The sequence below is a fragment of the Giraffa tippelskirchi genome, chromosome 4 (assembly GCF_054371585.1).
Source record: "Giraffa tippelskirchi isolate mGirTip1 chromosome 4, T2T-mGirTip1v1.2.pri, whole genome shotgun sequence".
In the NCBI taxonomy this organism is placed as follows: Eukaryota; Metazoa; Chordata; class Mammalia; order Artiodactyla; family Giraffidae; genus Giraffa; species Giraffa tippelskirchi.
The window spans coordinates 64,801,053-64,828,025 of NC_137278.1; the positions used below are offsets into that span (position 1 = coordinate 64,801,053).

At 33.9% G+C, this 26,973-nt stretch overlaps 1 protein-coding gene across 13 annotated transcripts in view; it reads left to right on the forward strand.

The window, feature by feature from the left end:
• The window catches only part of CCDC88A (coiled-coil and HOOK domain protein 88A), a 110,321-nt gene that overhangs the window by 81,368 nt on the left and 1,980 nt on the right, over nucleotides 1-26,973 (forward strand). For 2 of the 13 annotated variants that reach the window (XM_081589481.1, XM_081589472.1), the window contains exons 19-31: nucleotides 1,967-2,131; nucleotides 3,289-3,566; nucleotides 3,803-3,946; nucleotides 6,598-6,784; nucleotides 11,265-11,410; nucleotides 12,544-12,636; nucleotides 12,763-12,977; nucleotides 16,431-16,514; nucleotides 17,495-17,698; nucleotides 18,296-18,367; nucleotides 19,361-19,441; nucleotides 21,620-21,879; nucleotides 22,578-23,040. In XM_081589481.1, coding sequence (XP_081445607.1) covers nucleotides 1,967-2,131; nucleotides 3,289-3,566; nucleotides 3,803-3,946; nucleotides 6,598-6,784; nucleotides 11,265-11,410; nucleotides 12,544-12,636; nucleotides 12,763-12,977; nucleotides 16,431-16,514; nucleotides 17,495-17,698; nucleotides 18,296-18,367; nucleotides 19,361-19,441; nucleotides 21,620-21,879; nucleotides 22,578-23,040 — 2,392 coding nt within the window. Of the gene's footprint in view, nucleotides 1-1,966; nucleotides 2,132-3,288; nucleotides 3,567-3,802; nucleotides 3,947-6,597; nucleotides 6,785-11,264; nucleotides 11,411-12,543; nucleotides 12,637-12,762; nucleotides 12,978-16,430; nucleotides 16,515-17,494; nucleotides 17,699-18,295; nucleotides 18,368-19,360; nucleotides 19,442-21,619; nucleotides 21,880-22,577; nucleotides 24,441-26,973 lie in introns of those variants that run through there. The other 11 variants (XM_081589482.1, XM_081589473.1, XM_081589483.1 and 8 more) reach the window with 8 other exon arrangements.

Consider the following 26,973-nt stretch of genomic DNA (forward strand, 5'->3'; position numbering starts at 1 on the left):
TGCAAATATAATCAATCTGATTTCAGTGTTGACCATCTGGTGATGTCCATGTGTAGAGTCTTCTCTTGTGTTGTTGGAAGAGGGTGTTTGCTATAACCAGTGTGTCCTTTTGGCAAAACTCTATTAGCCTTTGCGCTGCTTCATTCTGTACTCCAAGGCCGAATTTGCCTGTTACTCCAGGTGTTTCTTGACTTACTACTTTTGCATTCCAGTCCCCTACAATGAAAAGGACATCTTTTTAAATTATTAGTGAGCTAGTTTATATGTTTTTTATGTATTTATCAGCTACATATGAAAATTCATATTTCATTATTCAGTCATATATATTTATATATCAATCACCTGGATTAAAAATTACATTTCAGAAAACTTGGTGTGTTATAGTCTATAGGATGAATCTCTTTTCCCACTTACTTCATCTCTAAATTTCCATTGGGGAGAAATTACCTGGTTAACATATTTTACTCATTTAGATAATGGGTTTATAAAGGTGGCTATCCTATATTAGACTGGTAATTTTTGCTAATTTGCTAGTACATATGTTTGTTAACTTCATCCTTTTCCATTGTAAACCTTTTCATGTTCTGAGATACTCTATCTACTCTCAGTTATCTCTTCTATTCATTATAGACTGTAGGAGTTTTTCTTATTAAGGATACCTAGACTTGATAGAGCTTGTACATTTTGGTTTCTGAAGAGCTGAACTATAACAGTATAAGTGAATATACTTTTATATCTCACATATTTAAGTGGAAAATGGTGCACCTTTTGGTTATATCAGAATGGTATATAAATATATTAGTATTCCATATCATTTTTCTAGTGTAAATTTTTTTTACCCTTTGCGATCAGATGAAAAAAAGAGAAGTACAATGTCAACATTCATTTTAAAGCATATTTCTTTCTCACCTTTGATTTTATAGTATAATATCAGTTAAATCATGATTTACCTTTTATACTGTGGTATGTAGCATATATAACTTGAAAGCCTATAAAGTGAGTGTTGTCATTGTCCAATAATATAAAATAATGATAAAGATGATCTGTTGTGATTCAGTTGTAACCTTTTTTGCATGTTGCAATTATATATAAATTCTAGCCTTGTATATTAAAGTTTTATTTTGATTTTCTAGAGGATTCTTTGTTTATACTTCTTGATGCTAATTTTTAAATGAGTTTTTATTTAAAACTAATTCTGAAAATATAATATTTATAACAAACATCTGTCACATTTTAAATATAATTATTTGCATGGTAATTCAACCATTTAATTATCAAATTGAAATATGATCCTATATATTAGAAAAGTTGAAAATAGTATGTTTTATTTGGATTCATTCCAGAAGTCATATAGCTAAAATAGTTGTAGTGTGTTATACCATGGAAAAAAAAACACTGGAGAAAAATATATAACATCTGTTAGGTCTATTATGTACTAAATTTTTTAAACAGATGGTTAAGATTGTTCCTATTTCTCTTCTAAATAATTATGTTTATAAAATACTTAATTTTGCTGCTACCCCAGGAACCACTATATATACGTGTATGTGTATGTGGGTATTTGCCTCTGGGGAATTAGAAAAAGGTACACTGTCTCTTGGCTAGACACAGCCATAAGTGCTCTGGGCACTTTTGAATAGCGTAAAATCACAGAACCGACAATCCCATTCTAGTTTTTTGTGTTAATATATATATTTATAATGGAATATGTTGTTCTTTGGACATTATAAAACAGGCAGAACACAGACACAATAGTATTAAGGTTTTAGTATTGCTTTCTTTCCTAGATTAAGTATCTTTTTACAATTTGGGTTACAGGGGGAATATTTTGTCTTTTTCTCTTTTAAGGTTGTTGAGATTTTTTGGATTATCATGGTAATGAACACTTGTATAACATTCTAGTATCTGTTAAACAGAAATATGTTTGATGCTGCTTTTTTTTTTAATATGTATTTTCTTTATTCAGAATGCTACACTGCAAGCAGAGAAGCAAGCATTGAAAACTCAACTGAAGCAACTTGAAACACAGAACAATAATTTGCAGGCTCAGATTCTTGCACTTCAGAGGCAGACAGTATCATTACAGGAGCAGAATACCACTCTTCAAACACAGAACGCCAAGCTTCAGGTTGTAATGTAATATTGTAATGTAATGTAATGCAACAAAACTCTTGAATTATGCTTTAAAATAAGGATGAATAGACATAAGTAACATTGTTTCCTAGTGAGTGAATTTAATTTAACAATTAGTTGAAGATAAAGTATTTTTATATAGTACTATGCCAAATTTTTGGATATCAGCATTTTTAAAATGTCAAGAGTGTCTAAATTAAGTAATAAATTTACTCAAAATTTTATTTACATTGACATTATGGCCTTTCACCCATTTCTACAAGTTAATTATAATTAATCAGGTAGAAACCCTTGTTTTAAAGTATGATTGCAACATATCAGTTAGGTTATTGGAAAATAACAGCAGGAGAATTTTGTCTTTAGACTTAACCCTTAATTCAAAGGATCCATCTTGCAATTAATACTACCAGTGTCTTTTCAAATAGAGCAGTCAGGTGGGGGGAAGGACAACTCTCTGAAACCTCTTGAAAAGTGGAGTTGTTCCCCCTCTGAATCCAAAAGTTCTTTCTATAACTCTTTTCCAAATGAAAAAGAAAATACCGATTTGATTTAGTTGTTCAGTTGCTAAGTTGTGTGTGACTCTTTTGTGACCCCCATGGACTGGAGCCTACGAGGCACCTCTGTCTGTGGGATTTACCAGGCAAGAATACTGCAGTGGGTTGCCATTTCCTTTTCGAAGGGATCATCTGAACCCAGGGATTGAACCCATGTCTCCTGCATCTCTTATATTGGCAGGTGGATACTTTACCACCAGTGAGCCACCTGGAAAGCCCTGGTTTAATTTAGACTTGAGAAAATTACCAGTTGAGTTTCACAAGTAGTTTTTCAGCTCTACCAACTGTCAACTTCTAGAAAATGATAAACTGGCATTTCAGATTTTTTACTTTTATGGAATTGTTGCTAATCACTTTCATTTAAAATAATTCAACTCAAAAAATATGTATGATATATACCTCATAATATGTAACACCTACCAAAAATCAAAATTAAATGGTAGCCTTACTTTTTGGGATCTAAAATCCAAATTTTCTTAGTATAATATGAATATATCTGCTGTGATTTATTTAGTGCTTCCTAAAGTTAACATTCTTTTATTCTAAAAGAATTATAAATAAACTATTTTTCTGATGTCTGATACAGTATACATTCTTGTAGGTTGAAAATTCCACCCTTAATTCCCAAAGTACCTCACTTATGAACCAGAATGCACAACTCCTAATCCAGCAGTCTTCCTTAGAAAATGAAAATGAATCTGTAATCAAAGAGCGAGAAGACCTGAAATCTCTCTATGATTCTCTGGTCAAAGATCATGAAAAGCTGGAACTTCTACATGAACGGCAGGCTTCAGAATATGAGACTCTCATTGCTAAACATGGAACTCTAAAGTCTGCCCACAAAAATCTTGAGGTGGAACATAAAGACCTTGAAGATCGGTAATTTATCATCTTTTCTTGAGTTGTTACCTTAAAACCAATTTAAGAAAACAATTTGAATTGAATAATGTAATAAATTTTTTATGTTAAACAGATCTGAGATAATTTATATAGGAAATGTATATAAACTTACATGCTTTATGTGATATTTATTAAATTAACTCATTTCCATGATTTCTAAAAATTTTTTTCCTAAGGAAATATTATAAACCAAATGCATAACATTTTTTTTCCAGTTACAATCAGTTACTAAAACAGAAAGGACAGTTGGAAGATTTGGAAAAAACATTGAAAATAGAACAAGAAAAAATGCTGCTTAAAAACAAAAACCATGAGACTGTAGCTGCAGAATTCAAGAAGCTTTGTGGTGAAAATGATAGGTAATAAATATGTATATATATAATTTTGTATTTATTCATTATATCCAATGGGTATGTTGCCCCTTTGCAGTACTACCCATAACTTAGAATTTTTAAAAAAGACCCCAGGGTAATACGTGAATTACCCAACAGCATCATTTAGCTAGTTATAAGATTGACTCAGACAAGAACATAGGTCTTGAACTTTCTCTGATTGTTTCTCTCTTGATTTATTCAACTACTTAAGTTTTTAAGCCACAAAATATAACAAAATTTTTGTATGTTGACTGTATTTGTATACTTTATTGAGACAGAATGTAGTGAAACCTGATTCTTTATATCTTTCTTTCTACTAGTCTGGTATCTCAATTCTTGTCTTTCAGAGGTGCTACAAGTGAACGGCCTTGTTATTTTCTAGCTAACTCGTTTTGTAGTCTTATTTTTAACTGTCTTACATATTAATGGGCTCATATTACCATGGGGCAATTATTTTTTAAATTGAAGCCTTGGCAAAATCAAAACTTGTCACCTGGTGATCAGCCTACTTCATAAGGGTACATTTTCAAAAAATTTTTAGAAGCCTTTGAAAAATTTAAATAATCTGAACATTTGTTTACTGTATTTACATTGCCCTAGTGAAAGTGCTAAAAGCACACAAAATTCAAATGGGGATAATTCAGTATTTATCCTATTATGAATTTAATGCAGTTTATTTTTAGAATTAAATATCTATTTCATTTCTTTTATTAAAAAAAAAAAATCCCTAAGCTTCTCAAGCCATTTTCATACTCAGTAGTTTTTAATTTAGTTGTTACAAATAGAAATTCTATACTGATGGATTTGAACTTTAATAATCTTAACACCAAGCTAGAATCAAGGAGCATGTATTTGTATAGTATAAACAATGGAAGACCAAATTGTGACAAATTATAGGATACAAGGACACAGTTATTACTACATGTAGAACATTGGGGAATGCATTTACTGTGGAAATCCCATCTTGAACCTAATCTTTTTCTTGTTGGAATTCAAACCAAACTGGGGCAGTTTGTGAACTTGAATAGACCTTCCAGAATCTAATTGTATACATAAATGATGAGTCTCCAGAGAAAGAACTCAACCTAACTGATAAGAAGAAATTGAGCTTGATGAACTTGTATGCAGTTCACCCAGTATGCAGTCTTGGAGGGGAAGAGTGGTCCTGAGTAGAGTATTTTATGTCTCTCAGTACTTTGATTTCTTACCCAGCTTTTGTGCACTCATGCCTGTGTTCTCAGGAAAGAAAATGCTTTAAGTAAAACCTGGAAGAACTCTTTCACAAATAAAAGATATTTGTGGAGACTTAAACTAAAGAACAATAGTTTACTCATTTCTCTAAATCACCTAAGTTTTAATCTTAGATAATGCCAAGGCAAGAAAGCTTCTTACATATACTAGGTTATCATGGCGTCTTTGGAATTATGTTCTGAATTGCATTTTGGTGTTAATGTTCTCAGCTTTGAGGGACAGTGTAAAAAAAACTCTCTTAAAGAGCTGATTTTAGTATCTGCCTTTGGGATGATATTGAGGACATTGTATATTCTCTTTATATCTCCCCCTCCTTAAAGCATTAAGTAGTTATCTGTATGCCTCTGTGAGGTTTACACAGCTGTTACACACATGGTATACATTCATACATGGATTCAGCCTGCTAATGGAGCGTTTATTGGATGTTTCTGGTGTTGCCATTTTGCTTTTTTACCAAGTCTTATTTTTTTTAATGTATTATTTTGTTATTTATAATTATTATAAACAGACTCAAATCCTTTAGGAAATGAGTTGAAATAAATTATTAGATAGTTGTGAGCAAATATCTTGCTGAGCAAAAGTTTGTTTTGTTTGGCTTTCTCTACCTTGTATGAGTTCCAGATCTTAATGCCATAAGATCAAGGTTGGTAAACTACAGCTAACTTAAAAGGCCATATCTAGCCTGCAGCCTGCTTTGTACAGCTCCCAAACAAAGAACAGTTTTTAACACCTTAAAATGTGAGGGGGAACAAAAAAAAGAGCACACTATAGATAGCATGCAACCCATAAAGCCTAAGGTATTTATTACTCTGTGGTCCTTTACAGAAAGAATTTTCTGATCTCTCTTAGAGGTCAGTGGACCTTGTTCTAAAGATGTAGTAGTAGAAAGGACAGACAAGGCTACAGTTTGATTTTTTTTAAAAAATCCAAAATTTGTCATTAGTAATTGAGGACTGCATAAATATGAGTAATTTCCAGAAATCTCAATAACTAGAATTTTGATTTTAGTATGTATTATCTTAGTTATCTGGCAACAGATTGATAGGTTACCATGTCTCATACTGGATTGATTATTTGTTTGATCTGATTTTTCTTTATTTTTCATGTTGAATTACAGAATCTTGGAATTCTCTAGGTTAATTAATACTGGATTGGTTATTTTCTCCTTTGTCCTTGAAGCTAAATATTTTCTGATTAATGCTTAACATTTTTTTAATTTAGTTTTTACAGACTTGAAACTGATTCCAGATGAGTTTAGTCTCTGGCAAGAGAATCTTTACTATTCTTTAAGTATGTCTAAATGCGATTTACAGCAGTTTTACATTGTGTAAATTACAATGCAAGCTATGAAAAGAATCTGTTTCTATCATGATTTCCAATTACAGGTTGAATCATACATATAATCAGCTTTTAAAAGAGACTGAAGTTTTGCAAACTGACCATAAAAACTTGAAAAGTCTTCTAAATAATTCAAAGCTGGAACAAACAAGATTAGAAGCGGAATTTTCAAAGTTAAAAGAACAATACCAACAACTGGACATCACATCCACCAAGCTAAATAACCAGTGTGAGGTGAGCTTAACAAATTTAATTGCCGTTTCCTTCCTTTAGGCATTAAGACTTGCCTAAATAGGTAAACCATCATAATGACAATAGCAGTATGTTTAATGTTTAATGAGGTATTTCTAAAAAAGTTGGTCAGGGATAATTTAAATTCACAAATAATTCAGAAAAACCTCCTTCTTTAATTTCAACAATTTTTACTATTAGTTAAAACTTATATGTTCAGATACTTTGAGAAATTAACCCTTATTTAATGAAAAAATGTTTACTGACCACTTGGCATGTATTAGTAAACCAAAAAGGGAAAAATCTCTTCCTTCGTGGAATTTATATTCTGGTGGAAGGAAGTAGACAATAAATATAATACATAGTGAAAATATATAGTGTTTCAGTGTTTTGTTACATATGGCTGTATAACCATTTATCCCAAAATACAGTGGTATAAAACAGTCATTTATTATGCTCTCATAGCCTGCGGGTCAGCATTTGGACAGGGACAAGGGGGCCAGTTTGTCTCCTCCACTTACATGAGGGCCCTCAGCTGAAAGATTTGAAAGGCTAATTGCATGTTTGGTGGTTGATGCTGGCCATCAGCTAAAAGCGTCAATCTCTTCTTGTGGTCTCTCCCCCATGGACTGGTTTGGGCTTTCCCACACCATGGTGAGAACCAGACAGAAGCCATCTCTGTGTTAATGATCAGGCCCCAGAAGTCATGCTGCATCATTTCCCCTGCATTCTAGTCACTGAGGCAAAGTCCCATCCAGGTTCAAGGGAAAGAGAGACTCAGCCTCTTGATGGTGAATGGCGAGATTCTGGAAGAGCACATGGACTGGAAATACTGCTGTAACCATTTTGAAAATTAGTCTGCAACATATATAGTATGTTACAAGATAAAAGTTATGTACAAGTGAAAATGGAGAGAGGTGAAAGGGGTTAAGGACTGCCAGAGTAGATGAGGAATACAAATTGAAATTTTAACTAGGCATCACTGAACAAAGATTTGAAGGAGATTAGTGTGTTATTATGTGGATATTGAGGAAGGAACTTCCAGGCAGTCAGCCCACACAGTTAATCTAGGCCAGAGGAATCCTGGTGTATTTGAGGAACATTCAAGGAAACTAGTGTGGCTGGAGTAGAATGAGGAGAGTGGTAGGAGATGAGCTCAGAGATACGCCTGGGCCAGATATGTTGCCTTATGTGTGTGTTGTTCTCAATTTTGTCCAACTCTTTACAACCCCCTGGACTGTTTCCCACCAGGCTCCTCTGCCCATAAAATTTTCCATGCAAGAATGCTAGGGTGGGTTGCCATCTCCTACTCCAAGGGATATTCCTGACCCAGGGATCATACCCGTGTCTCTTGCATCGCCTACATTGGTAGGCAGATTCTTTACCACCACTGCACCACAGGGGAACCCCATGTTGCCTTATAGGCCATTGTAAAATACTTCCTGAGTAAAACAAGGGAGCTATTGGAAAGTTTAGAAGTGACATCTGCCTTATGTATACAGTTTTGCTCTTAACATGATTCTGTGCTTCTTCCCATGATGAGTTGATAATGTGATAGAAGTTTTGAAATAGAAAAAGAATACTGAAAGCCTTAAATATTATAATTTTTACATTTTGTGATTGGTCTTTAAATCATTAAAGTTTGAGTATAGCTTAATGTCTGAATTTCTTGAAACTTAGAAAATCAGCACTTAAGCAAAACCTTAAATGGAATTAGGAATAGACTGAAAAAAAAAAAAGGAATAGACTGTAGCAGAAAGTAATACGTAAAAGCTTTTTGTCTGAAATCACGAACTAATGGAAGGAAAAATTAGTCTGATACAATATATATTTAATTATGCAACAAAGTTCAGAAATTATGGAACGTTCATTCTGCTTGTGATTTATAAAATCTAAATAAAATATAATAGAGGTAAAAGAGTTACAGAAAGTGAAGTGAAGTCGCTCAGTCGTATCAGACTCTTTGCGACCCCATGGACTGTAGTCTACCAGGCTCCTCCGTCCATGGGATTTTCCAGGCAAGAGTACTGGAGTGGGTTGCCTTTTCCTTCTCCAGGGGATCTTCCCAACCCAGGGATCAAATCCAGGTCTCCCACATTGTAGGCAGACGCTTTACCGTCTGAGCCACCAGGGAAGTCCAGACTTACAGAAGAACATGACAAACGGGCACTGAGATCCTGCATGCTGCACAACATGGCCAGAAAGAAAAAAGGAACATGACAAATCAACTTTCCTGGAAAGAACAGAATTGGAAAAAAAAATATATAAAAACAACCACTTTTAGGACTCTGGAACTCAAGCAGAGACATACAACAAATTGAGAAGAATTAAAAACTACTCAGCTTTTGGTAGGAATTACAGTTTATTTTGTGACTTCTCCCATTCTGAGTCTCCTCCTCCCCTTTCTCCATAACTGGGAGCTCAGTCAAGAGGCATGCCTTGAAACCAGCAGCTTTGCTACTGGAGGGCTGTCAAAGGCTAACTCAGGTAGCCTGAAACACTGGATGGGGCAAATCACAGATGAACAAACTACTCAGAAATTTAACATGGGAGATCCAGAGAATGAGACAGCTAGTCATAATTGTTCTTGGTAAGATCCTGCATGTCCCTGGTGGTCTCAAAGACCGCTCAAGAGAAATCAGAAGGGGCCCTGACTACCTTATGATTGTCCCAACAATCAGCCCACCCTTGGTTAGGGATTAAGTCATATAATAACGTGATTTGAAGGGAATGGAAAAATGAATCCATAGTGTTGGAGACCTCTCTATGGGAAATGTGGTAATTGGAAGAGCACTCAACAGATGTTTCTGGAATACAATTAATGTGCTGTTTCTTGATCTGAGTACTGGTTCACTCATGAGTTCACTTTATGGTAATTCACTGAGCTGTATATACACTTAAAATTTGTTCTTTTTTCTGTATATGTTTTATGAGTTGTCTGCTGATGCAGTAATGCTGTGTAAGAAACATAGAACCTCAGTGGTAAGGGACTGTAAACATTTACTTTTGCTTTTGAGTCTCTGAGTCAGCTGAGCAGATGTGCTGATCTGCATTGATGTATGGGCCAAGATCAGTAGACCTTAGTAGGGCTTGCTCATGTATCTGCAGTTAGCCAGAATGCACCCTGCGAGCTGGCTGGTCTAAGGTGGCCCCAGCTGGTGTAACTTTTCTGTGCCATTTGGTCTCTCATCCTTCAAGAGGATTCCAGGAGCCTGAGTGGAAACACATAAGCCTCTTGAGGCCTGGGCTTGGAACTATCACACCATCGTTTCTGCCTCCTTCCCTTAGCCAAAGAGATTCATGAGTTAAGAAGAGAGGAAGTATTAATAGATTCCACTTCTTGATAGGAAAAGTGAGAAGTCACAGCACAAGAGGGTACAGGGAGGAAAACTGCATTCAATTTTGCAGTGAATCTATCACATGTGTTCTATTTCAATTTAACAACATATAGATAAAACATACAGCACAGTATTGACAGTTGTTAGATCTAGATGGCTATTTATGCATATTCATGATATTATACTATTTGCTTTTTTATACCTTCTGAGAGTTTTCAGGTTTTTGTCTTTTTTTTTTTTTTTGACAAGGCATTGTTGGCTTTTTAAAAAAAATACAGAACTCTAAAAAAATATCCAAACTTGCTGAATTCTAATGCTAGAATCCAAAAACCTTTATTTTAAAAGTATATTCTACAAGTGATATTAAATTTTGACAATCACTGCTTTGGGCTTTTTGACTTCTGCTGGAACCTCTGGAGTAACTGAGGCATATTTCTAGTTTCTGCTGACTACAGAGAAGCAGCTCAATCATGCTAGCAGCCTAACTGCCAGTAATAATCAGTAATATGACCACCCATTTACAGTATTACCTGACTCCCTTGGTTCAAGCCATAAAAATTATACACAAACTTTTGAGGTTTCTTGACAACAATGGTTAGAGGAAGAATGAGGTGTATAAAGTACCTACTATGTGCCATAGGCATGACACCAGCTACTTTACATATATTATTTAATCCCTGCAACGGTCTTGGGGGAATGAGAGTTGTTATCTTCAATTTATAGATGGGTGGAGTTGTTAAGATTTAGAGAATTGCTAATTTGTTTAGCATTTTATAGCTATTTAAACAGAAGGCCAGAGATATGTATCTAGCTTTGAACTCTAAGTCAAAACGGTTGTAAAGACAGCAGTGGTTTTGGAAGTAGATAGCTTACTATATGTTAAACTCAGTGTTTCTGAGAATTAAGAAAACACAAATGTCTAGCACATAACCCAGTAGTTTAGATGTCATTATCACTAAAATAATCACTAATGTCATTATTACTAAAATAATCACTAATTCTAATCAAAGGACAACCATCTGATTGTTCACTGGCAGAAGACTTAAAACTTTGTGAAGTACTTTATATTTTTCAGATGCTTTGGGGGATTTGTGTCAAATGTAAATGTTTATATTTTTAAAAATAAATGTTTCTGTTTAAAACAGTTGCTAAGCCAACTTAAAGGAAATTTAGAAGAAGAAAATCGACATCTACTAGATCAAATTCAGACATTAATGCTACAGAACAGAACGCTATTGGAGCAAAATATGGAAAGCAAGGATCTTTTCCATGTTGAACAAAGACAGTACATGTAGGTACCAAATAATTTTTCACTCTGAAATATTACTCTGGTGGCAGAGAAAATGCAATGCTAATTTTTCCTAATTTTCAACATTATTATTTCAGTATTTTTTTAATGGTTATGTTCTGGGCAGTATGCTAATAACCAGAAATACTAAAATGAAAACATATAGATCTAGCTCTTAATGATCTATTAATATAAAACACAAAGTAAAAATAATTTCTATAATGAAGGTATGTTATAGGAAGCCATAGAAATACAGCAAATAGAGGGGCAGAAATACCTTAGCTTGCAAGAGAAGCTGGACTTTCTAAAGATGATTGAGCTGAGACTTAAAGATCCGATAGGATTTTGCCTGAGGAGGCATAACAGGCCAAGAGAGCAGCAAATGCAGAGACAAAGAGGTGTAATGAAACTGTATTATGATGATGATATATGGTCTAAAAATTAATTGCTCATACTGGAGCAAAATTGTGGAAGGAGATGTAGCAGAGAAGTGGCTAAACACTCAGGAGGAGCCACTTTACAAAGGTTTTTCTTTGCTGTACAAAGAATTTGCTGAAAAATTTGAGCAGGGCAGTAATATGATCAGATCTGTGCTATTTGTTTATTTAACTCACTGATGACATTAGAGTATAGATTGGAGGTTCTAAGAATTAGAGACAAGGAATAAGTTTTAAGGTTGTTGCAATCAATAATCTAGTGAAAAATAATTCACAAGCAGTGGTAGTTAAGATCAAGTACAAGAGAGATGTGAAAGAATCGACAGAGCTTGATTATTAGTAAATTGTGGTGAAGCTAGTGTATTTATGCATATAATGTTGTTTAATAACTGTAGAAAGATGTTGAGAGAATTCTTTTGTCATGATAATATTGTAATATAGACAATTTCCTTCAGACAAACAAATCCTGTTGAAAATTGGGATTATAAGTCCTATATCCTTTTATTTAAGTAAGTTGTAAATTAAAAGACAACGAAAAACTTGAAAACAGTTCTGTTGTTACTGCCTATTAAATTCTTAGTTGTCAACTATGGTATTTGTACTTCTTTGTGTTTTGGGGAGAAGTTAGATTATAGAATCCAAATAATATTCATAACTGTACAAAATATGGATGTCCTAAATGTAACTTTATTTTTATAGTGATAAGTTAAATGAATTAAGACGACAAAAGGAGAAATTAGAAGAGAAAATTATGGATCAATACAAATTTTATGACCCATCTCCTCCTAGAAGGTACTATTATCCAGTTGGTTGTTTTTTTTTTTCATTTTTATTTTGGGGAAAAAAAGATTCTGATTTTGACAGGGATTTGTATGCTGAATTTTAAACTGATAAGACTTTTTAAAATTACTTTACTAGGAGAGGCAACTGGATTACTCTAAAAATGAGAAAATTGATAAAGTCTAAGAAAGACGTTAACCGGGAACGCCAGAAATCACTAACTTTAACACCAACCCGCTCAGACTCCAGTGAAGGATTTCTTCAACTCCCCCATCAAGATAGTCAAGATAGTTCTTCAGTAGGTTCAAACTCTTTAGAAGATGGCCAAACTTTGGGGACCAAGAAAAGCAGCAGTGAGTGCTTAAACTCTTTAAACATTTGTGATCTCTAGAATTGATTTAGATTCCTTACTAAAGATTTCTTTTAAATAGCTTCCACAGTCCTTTGGGATAATGTCTGATGAATGCATTTCTTTTTAACTCCATATGATTTTAAAATTCATTGCATACTGCCGTACTGCATAGCCATGTGATTTTCTTTATTGTGTATTTAGAGAAATACAAAGAGATATCATCATTTGACCAGGAAGGTAAAATAGTATAGAAAGAACAGTGAAATGAGAGCTAGATTACCTCTGCCACTTGCTAGTTCTGTTAATGTGGGCAAGACTTTTACTTTTGCGTCCTACTTCACAGGGCGATTATGAGGAGCAACTGAGAAATATTTATATAAGATTTCATTTTCATAATTATTTGTAACTAAATAGAGTAATAAGGCTTTTTAGAATGAGGTTTTAATAATACTGTGATGATATCAAAGTGGAAAAAAGTTACATTGAGGGAGAGGAAGCAAAGAAAAATAGCTATGAATTGGAAGAGAATGTTTTTCAATGATTTAGAAATAATTGAAGGTTATAAAAGTTATTGAGGGATTGCTTGGTAAAGGTTCAGTTAAAATGGATTTGTAGATACAAGTTTCTGTATAAACTTGTGATTTAATTTTTTAAGTTACAAATGTTGAAGTGTAATATAGCGTGACCTCGACAATTAATACTCTCTTGATTTCATTACTAGTGTGCTTAGCTAAACATTAAGAGCAAAGTAAAAGCCTAAAGAATATTTTAAGAGAAAGTAAAGAATCCAGTGGTAGACCCTTTGAAGATATAGGAGAATTTGACTACTAGCAATGTTCTTATAACTTATGTAAACAGGATAGTTTGAATCCACTCACACCCTCACCAGAATCACTAAATTTAAAAGTATATATATGTGTATATGTTTATACGTAAGACATATGTACAAGATAGATACTATATATATGTATACATTTGTATGTATTAATATATACATTTCAATATTATTCTTTTGAAGTAAATAGCAGGCAAAAGCAGCCACTACTTCCCCCAGGGATAGACTCTGTATGGGCAGCTCTCAAAACACTCAAAAAGCTGTATAGACATGGTTTTGTCCTCAGGGGAATTATCTCTGAAAAAACAGTGTTTTAGAGTGTAAGAGATTAGACGTTCATTATAGGCTATATTTAAGAATGCAACTATAGCACGCTAAGAACTAGAATCCACAAGTAAGCAACAAAAAATCATACACGTACATGAGTACCATATTCATACATACACACTTACAAATATGTTTGTGTATAAGAAAGTGGTTTAGTTCTATCTGTTCTCATAAGATTAGTCTTGTTGGCCAAACCTACATGAAACCTCCAAGTATTGTAGAGAGATTATCAAGTTTTCCTTAAAAAGGTGCCAGATGATTCAGTTTTATCTACTATCTTTGGATATAAAATATCTGGCATCTGATTTAATGAGAAATGGTCATGCGTATATATAATTGTTTTAATTAAAGGAAGATAATTCAAGTAGGAGAATATACACAAGAAAGACAAGAAAGGTACAACAGTCTTTTTTAAGGTCATCTTGTTTTAAATTATCAGTCTATATCATTCCTTCATACTCTATGCTGGAAACCTCCAGAGTAAAAATCAGAAGGAAGTAATACTCTTCTTTCCAGCAGTTATTCAGTTTTAGAATTTTAAAAATAAGCAGAAAACCCTATCATTCTAATGTTCCCATAATTTCAGTATAGTTTGGGAAGCGAACATTGTATGTCTACAAACTAATTGCCATAAGAACGATCACTTTCTACCACTGGCAAATATAAAATTCCTTTTATCCCTTCCATTTTGGAAGAGTGTCTGTCTGTCAGTAAAGCAGTCTATGGAAAACAGTTGAAAACAGAAAAAGAAAGTATCTAAACAAGACGTATGCATGCTGCAACCATTCAGCTTTGTTTTAGCTAAGTGTCCATTTTTACATTGCTTTCAGTTCATTTCTTTTTAACCATTGAAAACAGCTGTGTTTTCTGAGCTAGAAACAAAAAGTTTAAATGAGTCATGACTATTCTTAATAGCAATCAAATAAGTAAGTTAAAAAGCTGTATGTTTTTGCATTCTCCTTAATGAGTGATACTTGTCAGTTTGTCAGAAGAGCTTTTTATTATTTATAAGAGCAAACTGTAAGAAAGAGCATAGTTATTAAGGCTGTATGCAATACGCTTTTAAATCTTAATGTGAGTTTTTTCCCTGCCTCTTAAATTGCAGCTCCAAAGAGGTATAATAATATTTTCCATTAAAATCTTATTAAAGTATGTAACATTCTTAAGAATGTTACTCTAGTGAACATTTAAATTTTTATGTTAATGACTCCTACTGTAGTTATAAGCAAAATTTTCATTCATATATTGATAATTTCCCTGTGTCGTGCTGTGATTTTTTTAAATAAACTGATTCCCAAAGCCCTTCAAAATATCTAAAAATGTTACAAATACATAATTTTCTATCACTTCTGCTTGCTTTTTAGGATGCCTCCTTATTTTTTGGGCTTATCAGAGCTTAAAAGCTACTATCAAAATACTTTTGTTTTTTCTTCCAGCCAACCTTTTGCAAAATGAAATTAATATAATTGCTCATGCCATCTTTTGAGAGACTTGTCTTAGAAGAATATATATTTCTGTGGTGCTTCTAAATAATGCATCAGAATTCAGTTTAAACCAAGAAGTAGTTCCCTATTTGCTTTTTTAACATTTAAAGAAATAATGAAATATTTAAAAGTTTCTTTAGGCTATTTTAAACATCCCGGAACACCCTAGTTTTTGTTGAGGTATTTTACTAAAATACAAGATGTACATTTTCCTAAATTATTTTTTTCCAAAATAAAACCTTATAATTTAAAAAGTTAAAGAAAATAGGGACTTCCTGGTGGTCCAGTGGTTAAGACCCCATGTGCTTCCACTGTAGGCGGCACAGGTGCAATCCCTGGTTGGGGAATGAGGATCCCACATGCCATTTGGCATGACAAAAAAAAAGTTAAAACAGAGGAGTGAAAAGCCTTCTACGTTTTCATCACGTATGCTCCCTGGTCCACCAAGAGTGGCCCTAATAATATAGGTCTATCTATCTTTACAACTTAACTAGAAAAATTGTTCCTTCAGTAAGTAGTTCTTAGGATTTCCTGCATTTATAGGACTTTAGTCATTCCAGGTTTTCTAAGTATATGTTTTTCATCATTGTCTTCAGTGCTTTTCCAAGTATTTTAAAGTATCAAAGTACATACTTCATATTTCATAATCACTCAGCAGCACGAGAATAATAGCTTTAGTGTAGCTTACATAGCTGAAACTCAGACATTCATTTCTGTCCTTAATTTCAACATTTAACTCCCATCTGTTCTTCTCCCTTTCTTCTTTCATTTTTCTGTTTCTGTTTTTTCTCATGCTCTGACATTAAAGTGGTTGCACTGAAAAGACTGCCCTTTTTGAGGAACAGACCGAAGGATAAAGACAAAATGAAGGCCTGCTACCGTCGTTCCATGTGTAAGACTTTATGACAGTTCAGCTTCTTTCAAATGACTACACTGGCTTCCATTACTAATTTTCACTAACCATTCTCTGGACTGTGCCAATTTTCTTATTTTGCAAAGTGCAGTCTTCCTGTAACCCATGGAGCTAGAAGAATTTTTTTTTCAAAACTGGCACTGAATTTGCATTATATGTATGTTCATTTATACATATACATGCATATGTTTAGTCATACATGTAATATACTTATAAATTTCCAGTGCTTTCTAAAAGTTGGCAGAAAAAAAACTTTAATTTTATATGCCATAAAGATTTCTTCCCAAAGAAATTTGCTTAAAGAAAATATAACAAAACCTTTAGCATTAGGTATTTATTTTCTTAATGAACTAGGATTAAATAAATAAATAAAATGGCCTGTAATCCTTGAAAATGTTTGTCATTCTTTATATACTGATACTCTGGTTTTTCTTTTTTTAATTGGAATGGGTAATTAATCACATTAAATGTCTGTCACTGGATATCCTCTCTTTCAGGTTTTTATTGAGTGGTATACTTATTTGATTCATAAAATGAATAATTTCTTCAGTAACCTGCTCTGACCAAGGACTCTTTATCATTTTCAATAGTGATGCTGTAAAGAACTGCTCTCCATCTTACCTTTATTCATTCCATTTTTGTCACCACAAAACCACATTTTGAAGGCTTCTAATTATATTGCACATCACTGCTCAAAAGGCAGTTGTACAGAGTAAAATTCCTTTTCCTATCTTTAAAGGGGGTGGAGGGTGATAAAATTATTTACTGAAGTTTATCAAGCTTTGGCCTCCTCATTTCATAGAGCTAAATGCATGTCATAATTCAAATGACCTTGTGGTTAGTTTTTTATTTCACTTGCATTAATCCATAGACAATAATCAGAACCTTTATAATATAAAATGGAAATAAGAGCAAGTACATTAACCATGCTGATTCATTTGCTTTCATTTGCATCCCAGCCATGAATGACCTGGTGCAGTCCATGGTCCTAGCAGGAGGACAGTGGACAGGTAGTACTGAGAATTTGGAGGTTCCTGATGATATTTCAACGGGTAAAAGGAGAAAAGAATTGGGAGCTATGGCCTTCTCTACTACAGCCATCAACTTTTCAACTGTCAACTCTTCTACAGGCTTCAGATCCAAGCAGTTGGTTAATAATAAAGGTATAGGCCGTCTGCTATTTGCACTGTGGTGTAACTGTTGGCAACAGGAATTTTTATTTGACTTTTCAATGTTAATTTTTTTGACAGCAGCAACCTGAACTAATTACCAAAACAATCTGGATTTAATCTGAGAGAATTTTCAAATCATTTCAAAAATTTAAAACATCATACAGATAACTGCATCTTTCCTAGGTCTTTCATAATAAACAGCTAATGAACTAACAAGAAATGGAAAAGTAAACCAAGTAAAAGAAAGAAAAGGAGAGAGTGATAGAAGCTTTAAAAAAACAAACAAACAAAAAACCTAGAAACACTACAACATCAGAGAACCACATAGAACAACCCAGGCTCTTGCTTTGCTTTGCAGGGTCACAGGGAGGTTGTTTCCGTGCTTCTGGTATTTTCCTTAAGCAAGTCAACTCACATCAGAGTTATTCTGTTTCTTACTCCTATTCCAGTTTCTGATTGAGTATATGAAATATGTTAAATCAAGATGTACTGTACATGATTAAAAAATAATTTCCATATTCTGCATAAATAAAATTTTATAATTTTTTTGTTAAAAAAATTTTATATCCATTCTACTATTTTACGTAGATACTACATCCTTTGAAGACGTAAGTCCACAAGGTATTAGTGATGATTCTAGTACGGGATCAAGAGTTCATGGTAAGATATGAACTTTATTTAGCAAGTACATATTACATACAGAATGAGAATGCTAAGACTCTTGCATTGACCTCATGAATGTGGCATTGCCAGCAAGCATGTTTTCTCTAACCTGCATCTCATAGCTACTTCTGCCATTTCTTCAAACCTAATACTCCCTTTTTCCTTTTATAAGGTTATTACTTCATCTAAATAGTCTCTACTTTAGTCAAGGTCATATATAAAGTATGTCTGCACAATGCTTAACGGTAATTTTGTTGCCATTTTGGCATAAAGTTATTAGATACATTTCATATTTGGTTTTAAAAATACTTACTCTGGTAAAGGACAAACTCTTAAGAAACCACATTTTCTGCAGTGTTGAGCATTTCAGTGTTTAGTTTCTGACTGGAAAGTCTTCTCTTACCAAACTAAATTATTAATAAAAAAATAGAAAAGGAATAAATTTAATAAGTAAAGGAATACGTTAAAGAAATTTCATATGTGAGCAGGATTTTAGGAAGCAGGGTGGGGCCATGATAACGGTTCAGTTGTTTCCCTTGTATGGATAGGAATACAGGACATTAACTCTGCAGATGCTCATATTCCTCCTGTTCGTGGCATCTCTGCAATGTGCAGGGTTCCTTGTCTGATCTTTTGTGACCTAATCACTAGCTTTTTTTTTTTTTTCCTTTGGGGACATGTCATTCTGTTCAACCACAACAGTCCTGGTATCCATCTAGAAATCCATTTCCAAATCTGATTATTCACTTTATCTTCTTTTGTTGGAATCTCAGCTGTTGTCTCAGAAGTGTCCTGTTCTTAATTGTTTAAGTGAACTATCTCGAAATGCCTTTGCTCGCTAATCTATAAGACTCAACTCTCTGTGGGCATGCTCAGTCTGTGAAAGTATGCATGATTGCTTCCTCAAAGCATTCTGTAATCAGAATGTAATGTAAAGTTCAGTGTCTTCAGCTGCAAGTTTTATCACTGTCTCCTGATTTTTTCATTTAGCTTCGAGACCAGCCAGCCTTGATAGTGGCAGAACATCCACTAGCAATAGCAATAATAATGCTTCACTCCATGAAGTCAAAGGTATGCTGTAGGTAAATTTATTAATATGCTCCATCCATTTCCAGATTTGTGAAAAAGTGGGAAATTGATTAAGTTCCTGTGGTAAAATGAAATCCAAATCATCTGTGTTTGGAACATAGTTCCTTGGAATATTTTATGCTTTTCACATTGTAATACAAATGTATTTCAATGTGTACAAATGTAAAAACAGGAGCAGTTATTTTAGTTTCCATTTTTCATCTTCACAGGTAAAGTCTTTTCCTTGTTTCTATTTCAAAAGTATCTGTAAGTTCTTATTTTCTTACATTTTGTCTTTGTCATGAAAATGGTTGGCCTTAATTTTCTCATGATACATGTACACTGAACTCAAAGTGTTTTAGAAATACTTTTAGCTTTGCTTATCCACGAAATAAGGAGGAATATATTTTTTTAATTTGAGAAGACAATTGTGTTTGTGTGAGTGTAACAAGTGCCAAATGGATGCATATATCTCATATAAAGAATTAGTTCAAGATACCTTTTTCCTCAGTTTATTAATGTGCATTCCAAGCTGAAATTTTATGTGAATGTCTGGAAGTATCAACTGATACCTTTTTTCTTAAAGGTATACTGCTTATTCAAATTCTGGAATTATTTAATAGATTATAAAAGTTTGTTAAAGTAGTTATTTTCTACAGAACAGAATTGTGAAATTATAATGAGCGCATTTGTTCTATTGCTTTCCTGTATTATAAAATAATTTTGTCTCAGTTATAATTTTAATATTTGTTGCAGTGATCTGAAAAATCTGATTTCGAGTGATTATTTTTTCATGTTTACAATCATGTTCTTATATCCTTTAGAAAAATATTACCTGAAGTGTGAAGAAGCCTTTTCTGATCTGAAAATTTAAGAAAATCTTTTTCCTACAAATTGTTACATAGTTTGAGCCAAAATCTTTTATGACCCACTTTATTCTCTGTGATTAGGAAACCATGGAAAGTTGCATTTTCCATCTTGATGCTTCTGCAGTTTGTGATTAATCAAAATGAATAAGCACTCTTAAGGAATAGCATCAACTTTGGGGAGCTTTTTTCCAGAACTAGTAATTTGCATTCTTTATCATTGTTCAGCCTCAGTTGAGTCTTTTAAAGCTATCATACTGACAGTGGAAAGCAGGGAGAATCAGATTATTCAGACATTAAATAAAGAATGAGATACTACATACTTGATTTTTACTGGAATTTTCTAAGTTAATTATATCATGTCTCCATTTGACTTTCCTTAGATGCTTGCTATTTAAATTTTAAAAAAATTTCTTAAGATTATTTCTTTTACTTATTTTTCATTTATTGTTAATTGGAGGATAATTGCTTTACAGTGTTGTGTTGGTTTCTGCCATACATCAGTATGAATCAGCCATAGATACACATATGTTCCCTCCCTCTTGAACTTCCCTTCCACCTTCCACCCCTCTAGGTTATCACACTCTTTAAGGTTATTCGTTTAGGATGAACAGAGAGGCCTTCAAATAAGGAACATAGACTTCATAGAAAGTCAAAGAATTCGAATTATTAGAGTGTTTGGTTTTAACATTCTCAATTTCAAATTCGTATAATCATATTTTGGGCTTCCCTGGTGGCTCAGTGGTAAAGAATTCACCTGCCAATGCAGCAGGTCTAAGAGTCAGGAAGATCCCCTAGAGAAGGAAATGGCAGCCCACTTCAGAATTCTTGCCTGGGAAACTCCATGGAGAGACAAACCTAGTGGGCTACAGTCCATGGGGTCACAAAAGAGTGAGACATGACTTCATGACTAAAACAACAACAAATGTTTTTCTAAAAATTGTAAGGTGTTTTACAGTTTTTTAACCTGAAATTTTAAAAATGTATTATTTCCTTGTTTATTCATTCATTTACTCATCAAATGTATAGAGTGCCTGATGTATATGCTTAGGTTCTGGGTCTGGTGGTGAAAGCAAGTGTTTGCCATTGTGGAGCTTACAGTATTTGTCATCCTGACAAATAAGGAAGCATGCTATGGTAGACAGTTATTAGACTGATGAAAGATTAACATGGTTTATTTACCAAGTATTTTTGAATAAAGCTTTGAAAGTCAGTTTGGCTGTTCATAAGAATCCAGTCGATAAATTGTCAGTACTTACATAGTGTTAATCTTGCGTCTATTATTGAATTCTTAACACACCATTTACTCCTAAAGCAGGTGCAGTTAATATCCAGAGCAGGCCACAAAGCCACAGCAGTGGAGAATTTAGCCTGCTTCATGAGCATGAGGCATGGTCCAGCAGTGGCAGCAGTCCAATCCAGTACTTGAAAAGACAGACCAGATCAAGTCCAGTGCTCCAGCACAGAACACTAGAGAGTCGGGCACATCACAAGATCAAAACTGGTTCCCCTGGAAGTGAAGTTGTTACTCTACAACAGTTTTTAGAAGAAAGCAACAAGCTTACCTCAATGCAGGTTAGTTTTATATATGGTGACCTTAATTTAGATGGACACTATAAGTTAAATTTCTATGGTTGAAGTTTAGAGCCTTTTTTTTTTTAAGTTAAAGAGTGTTTAGAGACATTAGCTGTTGTGGTCCTTTAATGGACCGAAACTTGGGGGTACAGAGTCGACCGATAAGAAAGTGAAAGAAGGAAGAAAAGAGGCTGAGCCGCATGAAGGGGACAGAGGAGGTGGGGGGGCAGAGAGAGAGAGAGACACAGGGACCAGTGCTCTGATGGAACAAAAGGCGTTTATTCAACATATTGTGGGCATATATATACTCTCTTACAAGATAGCCCTTTTTAGCAGAGACAGGGATCAAAAATCTAATAAGTCGTCTAGAAAGCCAGAGGCTAGAATCATTCTCAAGAGAGGGGGTTGTAAAAGTTACTTTACATATCAGAAAGGAGGAGAGTTGTAAATGGCTGCTGTTCACCAAATGAGATACGTGAATTTCTATTATCCCCGAAAGCCGGCTTGCCAGCTCTCTGGCACCTGTATTCAGGTGCTGTTAAGGAACATAGAATTCATGCAAGACTGAAAACAGCACACAGGAAGCCTCCTGTTAAGTGTATCCTGACAATTAGCAATTTTTTATAGTCTACCATATCAGGAAAGCAAAAGTATGGCTGTATTCACTAATCTGCTTTGATTTTTTTTTTTTTTAATAGCTAAAGCCCTCAAGTCAAGAGAATCTTTTAGATGAAGTAATGAAAAGTTTGTCTGTCTCTTCTGACTTTTTGGGAAAAAACAAACCAGTTAGCTGTGGTCTGGCCAGGTCAGTAAGTGGAAAAACTCCAGGAGACTTCCATGATAGACGGACAACTAAGCCTGAACAGTTTGTGAGACCTGGTCCTCAAAAGGCTGAAGATACCTGTTTCATGAGTTCTTCAGGAAAGCCTACACGAGGCGCTCAAGGAAAGATAAAATTAATAAAAGAAACTTCTCTGTCACGACAATCAAAAGATAGTAATCCCTATGCCACTTTACCTCGTGCAAGCAGTGTTATCTCTACTGCCGAAGGAACTACTCGAAGGACAAGCATCCACGATTTTTTGACCAAGGACAGTAGACTACCTATGTCAGTTGACTCACCACCAGCTCCTGCTGATAGCAGCGTCACTGCGACATCTAGTGAGTACTGTTTACACCAGTGGTCCTCTTATACACTTCATAGTCTGACATCTGCTCTAGGTTCTCAAGCACAAAATGATTTAGCTACAGACAAGCCCCAGTCTCCACATACCCAGGCCAGAAACTCAAGAACTGAAAGGTCACATTTTCTAAATCAAACTTTTGCCATGATAAATATGTCTAATGATGCATTTGGAAGATCAGCTACAGATAGCATAGAGTCCTTTACTGTGGCTCATCCAGCTCAGCCATTTTTATCCCTGAATACAGAATTAGTTAGCAACATAAGTGGGTTACCTCCCAAACCAATCACCAGGGTAACTGAACAGGCTTCTGCTTCTTTGGAAAAAACTACTCAGAAAGATAATGAGCAGTTTTCTGATCATCAGAGCCACAGTAGCATTAATCCACAGTCTTCTGTAGACAATAATAATCTTACCACTCCTGCATGCCTCTATCCTGATGACACAGAAGCTGCATTGTTGGTTTCTGAGGATAATCAAACGGTTTGGTATGAATATGGTTGTGTATGATCAAAACTGCACAATATAACACTGATGTCATTTGATACACACTATGCTTCTCTAATCTGATTTGAAGAGCTGCTGTTGAAAAGATCATTTGACTAGGTTTATATTTTTAAGTTGTGGCATAGTGTTCAAGTGTACATTGTGGCATGTATGTAAATGTGATTATGTAACCACAGCAAAGCCTGCATGAACTATTAATTGCATTGTACATTTTCTGCATGACTTCAAGAACCTTGAACCTCCTTTTTCACATTTCTTGTCACCCAATAAGAGATTATTACTTAGATACCTGGAAGCATGTTAAAATGGTTGCATGCTATAATTACCTAAGAAGGCATTTCCAAGTCATATTTGTTGATTCCAAAAAAGAATGCTCATTGTCCCTTTTGCTCCCCTTTCCCTGTCTCCCTCCCTCTTGTCCTTTCCTTCTTTTCCCCAAAATGTGCACTTCATATTGTACATGTACAGTATTAGTAAGGAAAATATGTTAAAAAGATGCCATTTTTTTTGCCATTTAATTTTACCTTCTTCCCTGCTGTTTTATTTTCAAAGAAATAGTTAATAAGTCAACACTTTACATAGCAAATATTAACTACTGCCCATATTTATAAAATTGTTCAGATTTAAAATATTGTTAATACTCATAAATTTAGTGTAATTTAAAAAAAACCGTTGAATTTAAATGTGACTTATACAGTGACTAGGAGCATTTATATTCTATTTCTTCTCTGCACTTTTCTTGATTTGATAAACATAAGAGTTCAAGTACTATCTTTCTTTCAGGATGACTTTTTTACTTGGAATCACACAGTAGTTTTTTCAGGGTTTTTTTACTGTAGAATCAAAGAGAAATAAAGCAAATCATACTCAGTGTGTGGGAAATTTGCATTTTTACTGCTCTTTTAAAAGGGTAGCAAGTTTACTGAGTGGTGAAGATTGTTACTTAAATAATTCTATAATTTATTGCTAAGTTACATATGTCCTAAAAACAGAATTTTCTAAAATGAGTACATTGTGCTAAAATAAAATGTAAAATTAGTGTTTATAACCATATAAACAAACAGACATGTTTCTAGTAGAACAAATTTTAAAACTAAGAATAATTGCAACCTCTTAGCTAAAAAATAATCATAAAAGATAGAGAAAATATTTGCCAACTCTATTCATGTCATAAACTTTAAAATTATCTTCCTGTGGTCATAGCATTTTAAAACAGAATCAGCCAAAATTGAGTTTCTAACTTCCAGAATAAAACAACAAAAAAACAAGCCCCAAGAAACCCATAACCCTGACTCACTCACTTATGGAGAAGTATACCTTAGCTCTGTATCTGAAATGTTTTTGCTGTCTTGATTCAGCCTAAATATCACTGACAGTAATGCAGCTTGGCACCTAGAAGAAATGATTTGAAATGTAACTTGATAAACAAGGAGGAAATTATTATTTTACACATGTTGTTATAGTAAATTATTATTGTTATTCATTGGGACAGAGAAAACAAAATTTCTAAAGAATCTTTGCTTAATGAAATGTGTGACCTGGGAAATCCCTGGCAGTCCAGTGGTTAGGACTCTGCAGTTTCACTGCTGAGGGCCTGTGTTCGATCCCTGGTCACAGAACTAAGATCCTGCAAGCCACACAGCACGGGCAAAAATTAAAAAAAAAAAAAAGGAAATTTGTATCCGTTGTAAATTTCACCATTCTCTTGTACTTACACAAGATCATTTCAGGCCTAGGCCCCTTCTGTTTATATCTTTGACCATACTTCTTTTCTCACAGCCAGCTCTTACTAAAAATGCTTCCAATGTGTTGGTTTCACTTCAGATTGAATAAATCTTCCGCCTTTTACTAAAAAAAAAAAAAAAGCTTCCAGTGCAGGTCATCAAATAAACAATCAGAAATTTTCTTATTTTTAATACCACTTAATATATTTTATCTACATGAAAACATCAATCCATTTGTTACTTATTTCACAATTAGTCCTAACATTTCAAATGTTTTTTGGTGTCCCTTTTCTTTCTTCATAACCTGATAATAAGACTTTTTTAAAAGTTTAAGATTAAATTTATTTATTAAAATACATTGAGAAATCATATGCTACTATATGGTAAATACTGTGATTATTTTACAGTGTTAGACTTACAGGAGAGAAGCATTTCTAACCCAGATGACTATAGTTACATATACAGCATGTTTTCCAAAAGAATATACACACATGTGCATGTAAGACTGATAGATACATACCATGTCCATGTGTCTTGAGGACTGTCAGAGAATAGAGGTGATATTTCCTCCAGAAACTGTCACTGGCTGTAAGGTCATAAAATTCCCTTAAAACACTATTTACCAGTGTTTCTTGATAGCACTTGAAATCACATTTTTAGCAGTGATAAGAGCCTTAGAAATCATATAGAGCTAGTGTTTCCCAAACTCTTAAAAAAAAATCAACATAATACCTTCTGTAAATGAAATCTTACAAGATGCTCCAATTAAAAAAAAAAAAATTATTTTCCGATCAATGTGAAGCAGCTCTGACTCAGTTGAATAGCTGTACTTTTTTCAAGACATCTCCATAAACATTCTGCAACTTCACAGAGGATTACAGGCATACCTCGTTTTATTGTGCTTTCTGGTACTTCACAAATACTGTGGGTTTTTTTCCCCCAGCAAACTAGAGGTTTGTGGCAACCCTCTGTCAGACAAGCTTATCAGTGCCATTATTCCAACAGCATTTACTCACTTCATGTCTCTGTCACATTTTGGGAGTTCTCAGAATATTTCTAACTTTCTCATTATTGTTACATTTGTTATGGTGATTGGTGATCCATGCTCTTTGATGTTACTATTGCAAAAAAAATTATGACTTGCTAAAGGCTCAGATAATGGATAGCTCTTTTTAGCAATAAAGTATTTTTTAATTAAGATATATACACTGTTATTTACGTGCATTGGGAAACTAAAAATTCATGTGACTCGCTTTATTGCAAAATTCACTTTATTATAGTTGTCTGGAACCAAACCTGCAGTTATCTCCGAGTTATGCCTGTATTAGTACCCTAATTTTAGATGAAATTGAATAGCTTTCATATTCCTGTCTTAGGTTTCTAGAAATGATACCCTTATTATTTGTGGCATTGTAAATTCATGTTAGGCTTTGGGTCCCCTTTGACCAAAGTAGTTTTAACTCTAACAGTGTAAGTAGGTATATTTTCCTACAAAGTAAGCCTCAAGGCCTGGTTTTCTTAGTAAACAATACAAATATTTCATTGTGGATGTTTCTGCTGCTGCATGCAAGATTCTTTTTTACTTTAAAACTATATGTGACCATTTAGTAAATAAACATAATAAACCTATCAGACACCAAGAGGACATTATTATTTATGGCTTCTAAAACATGTAAATC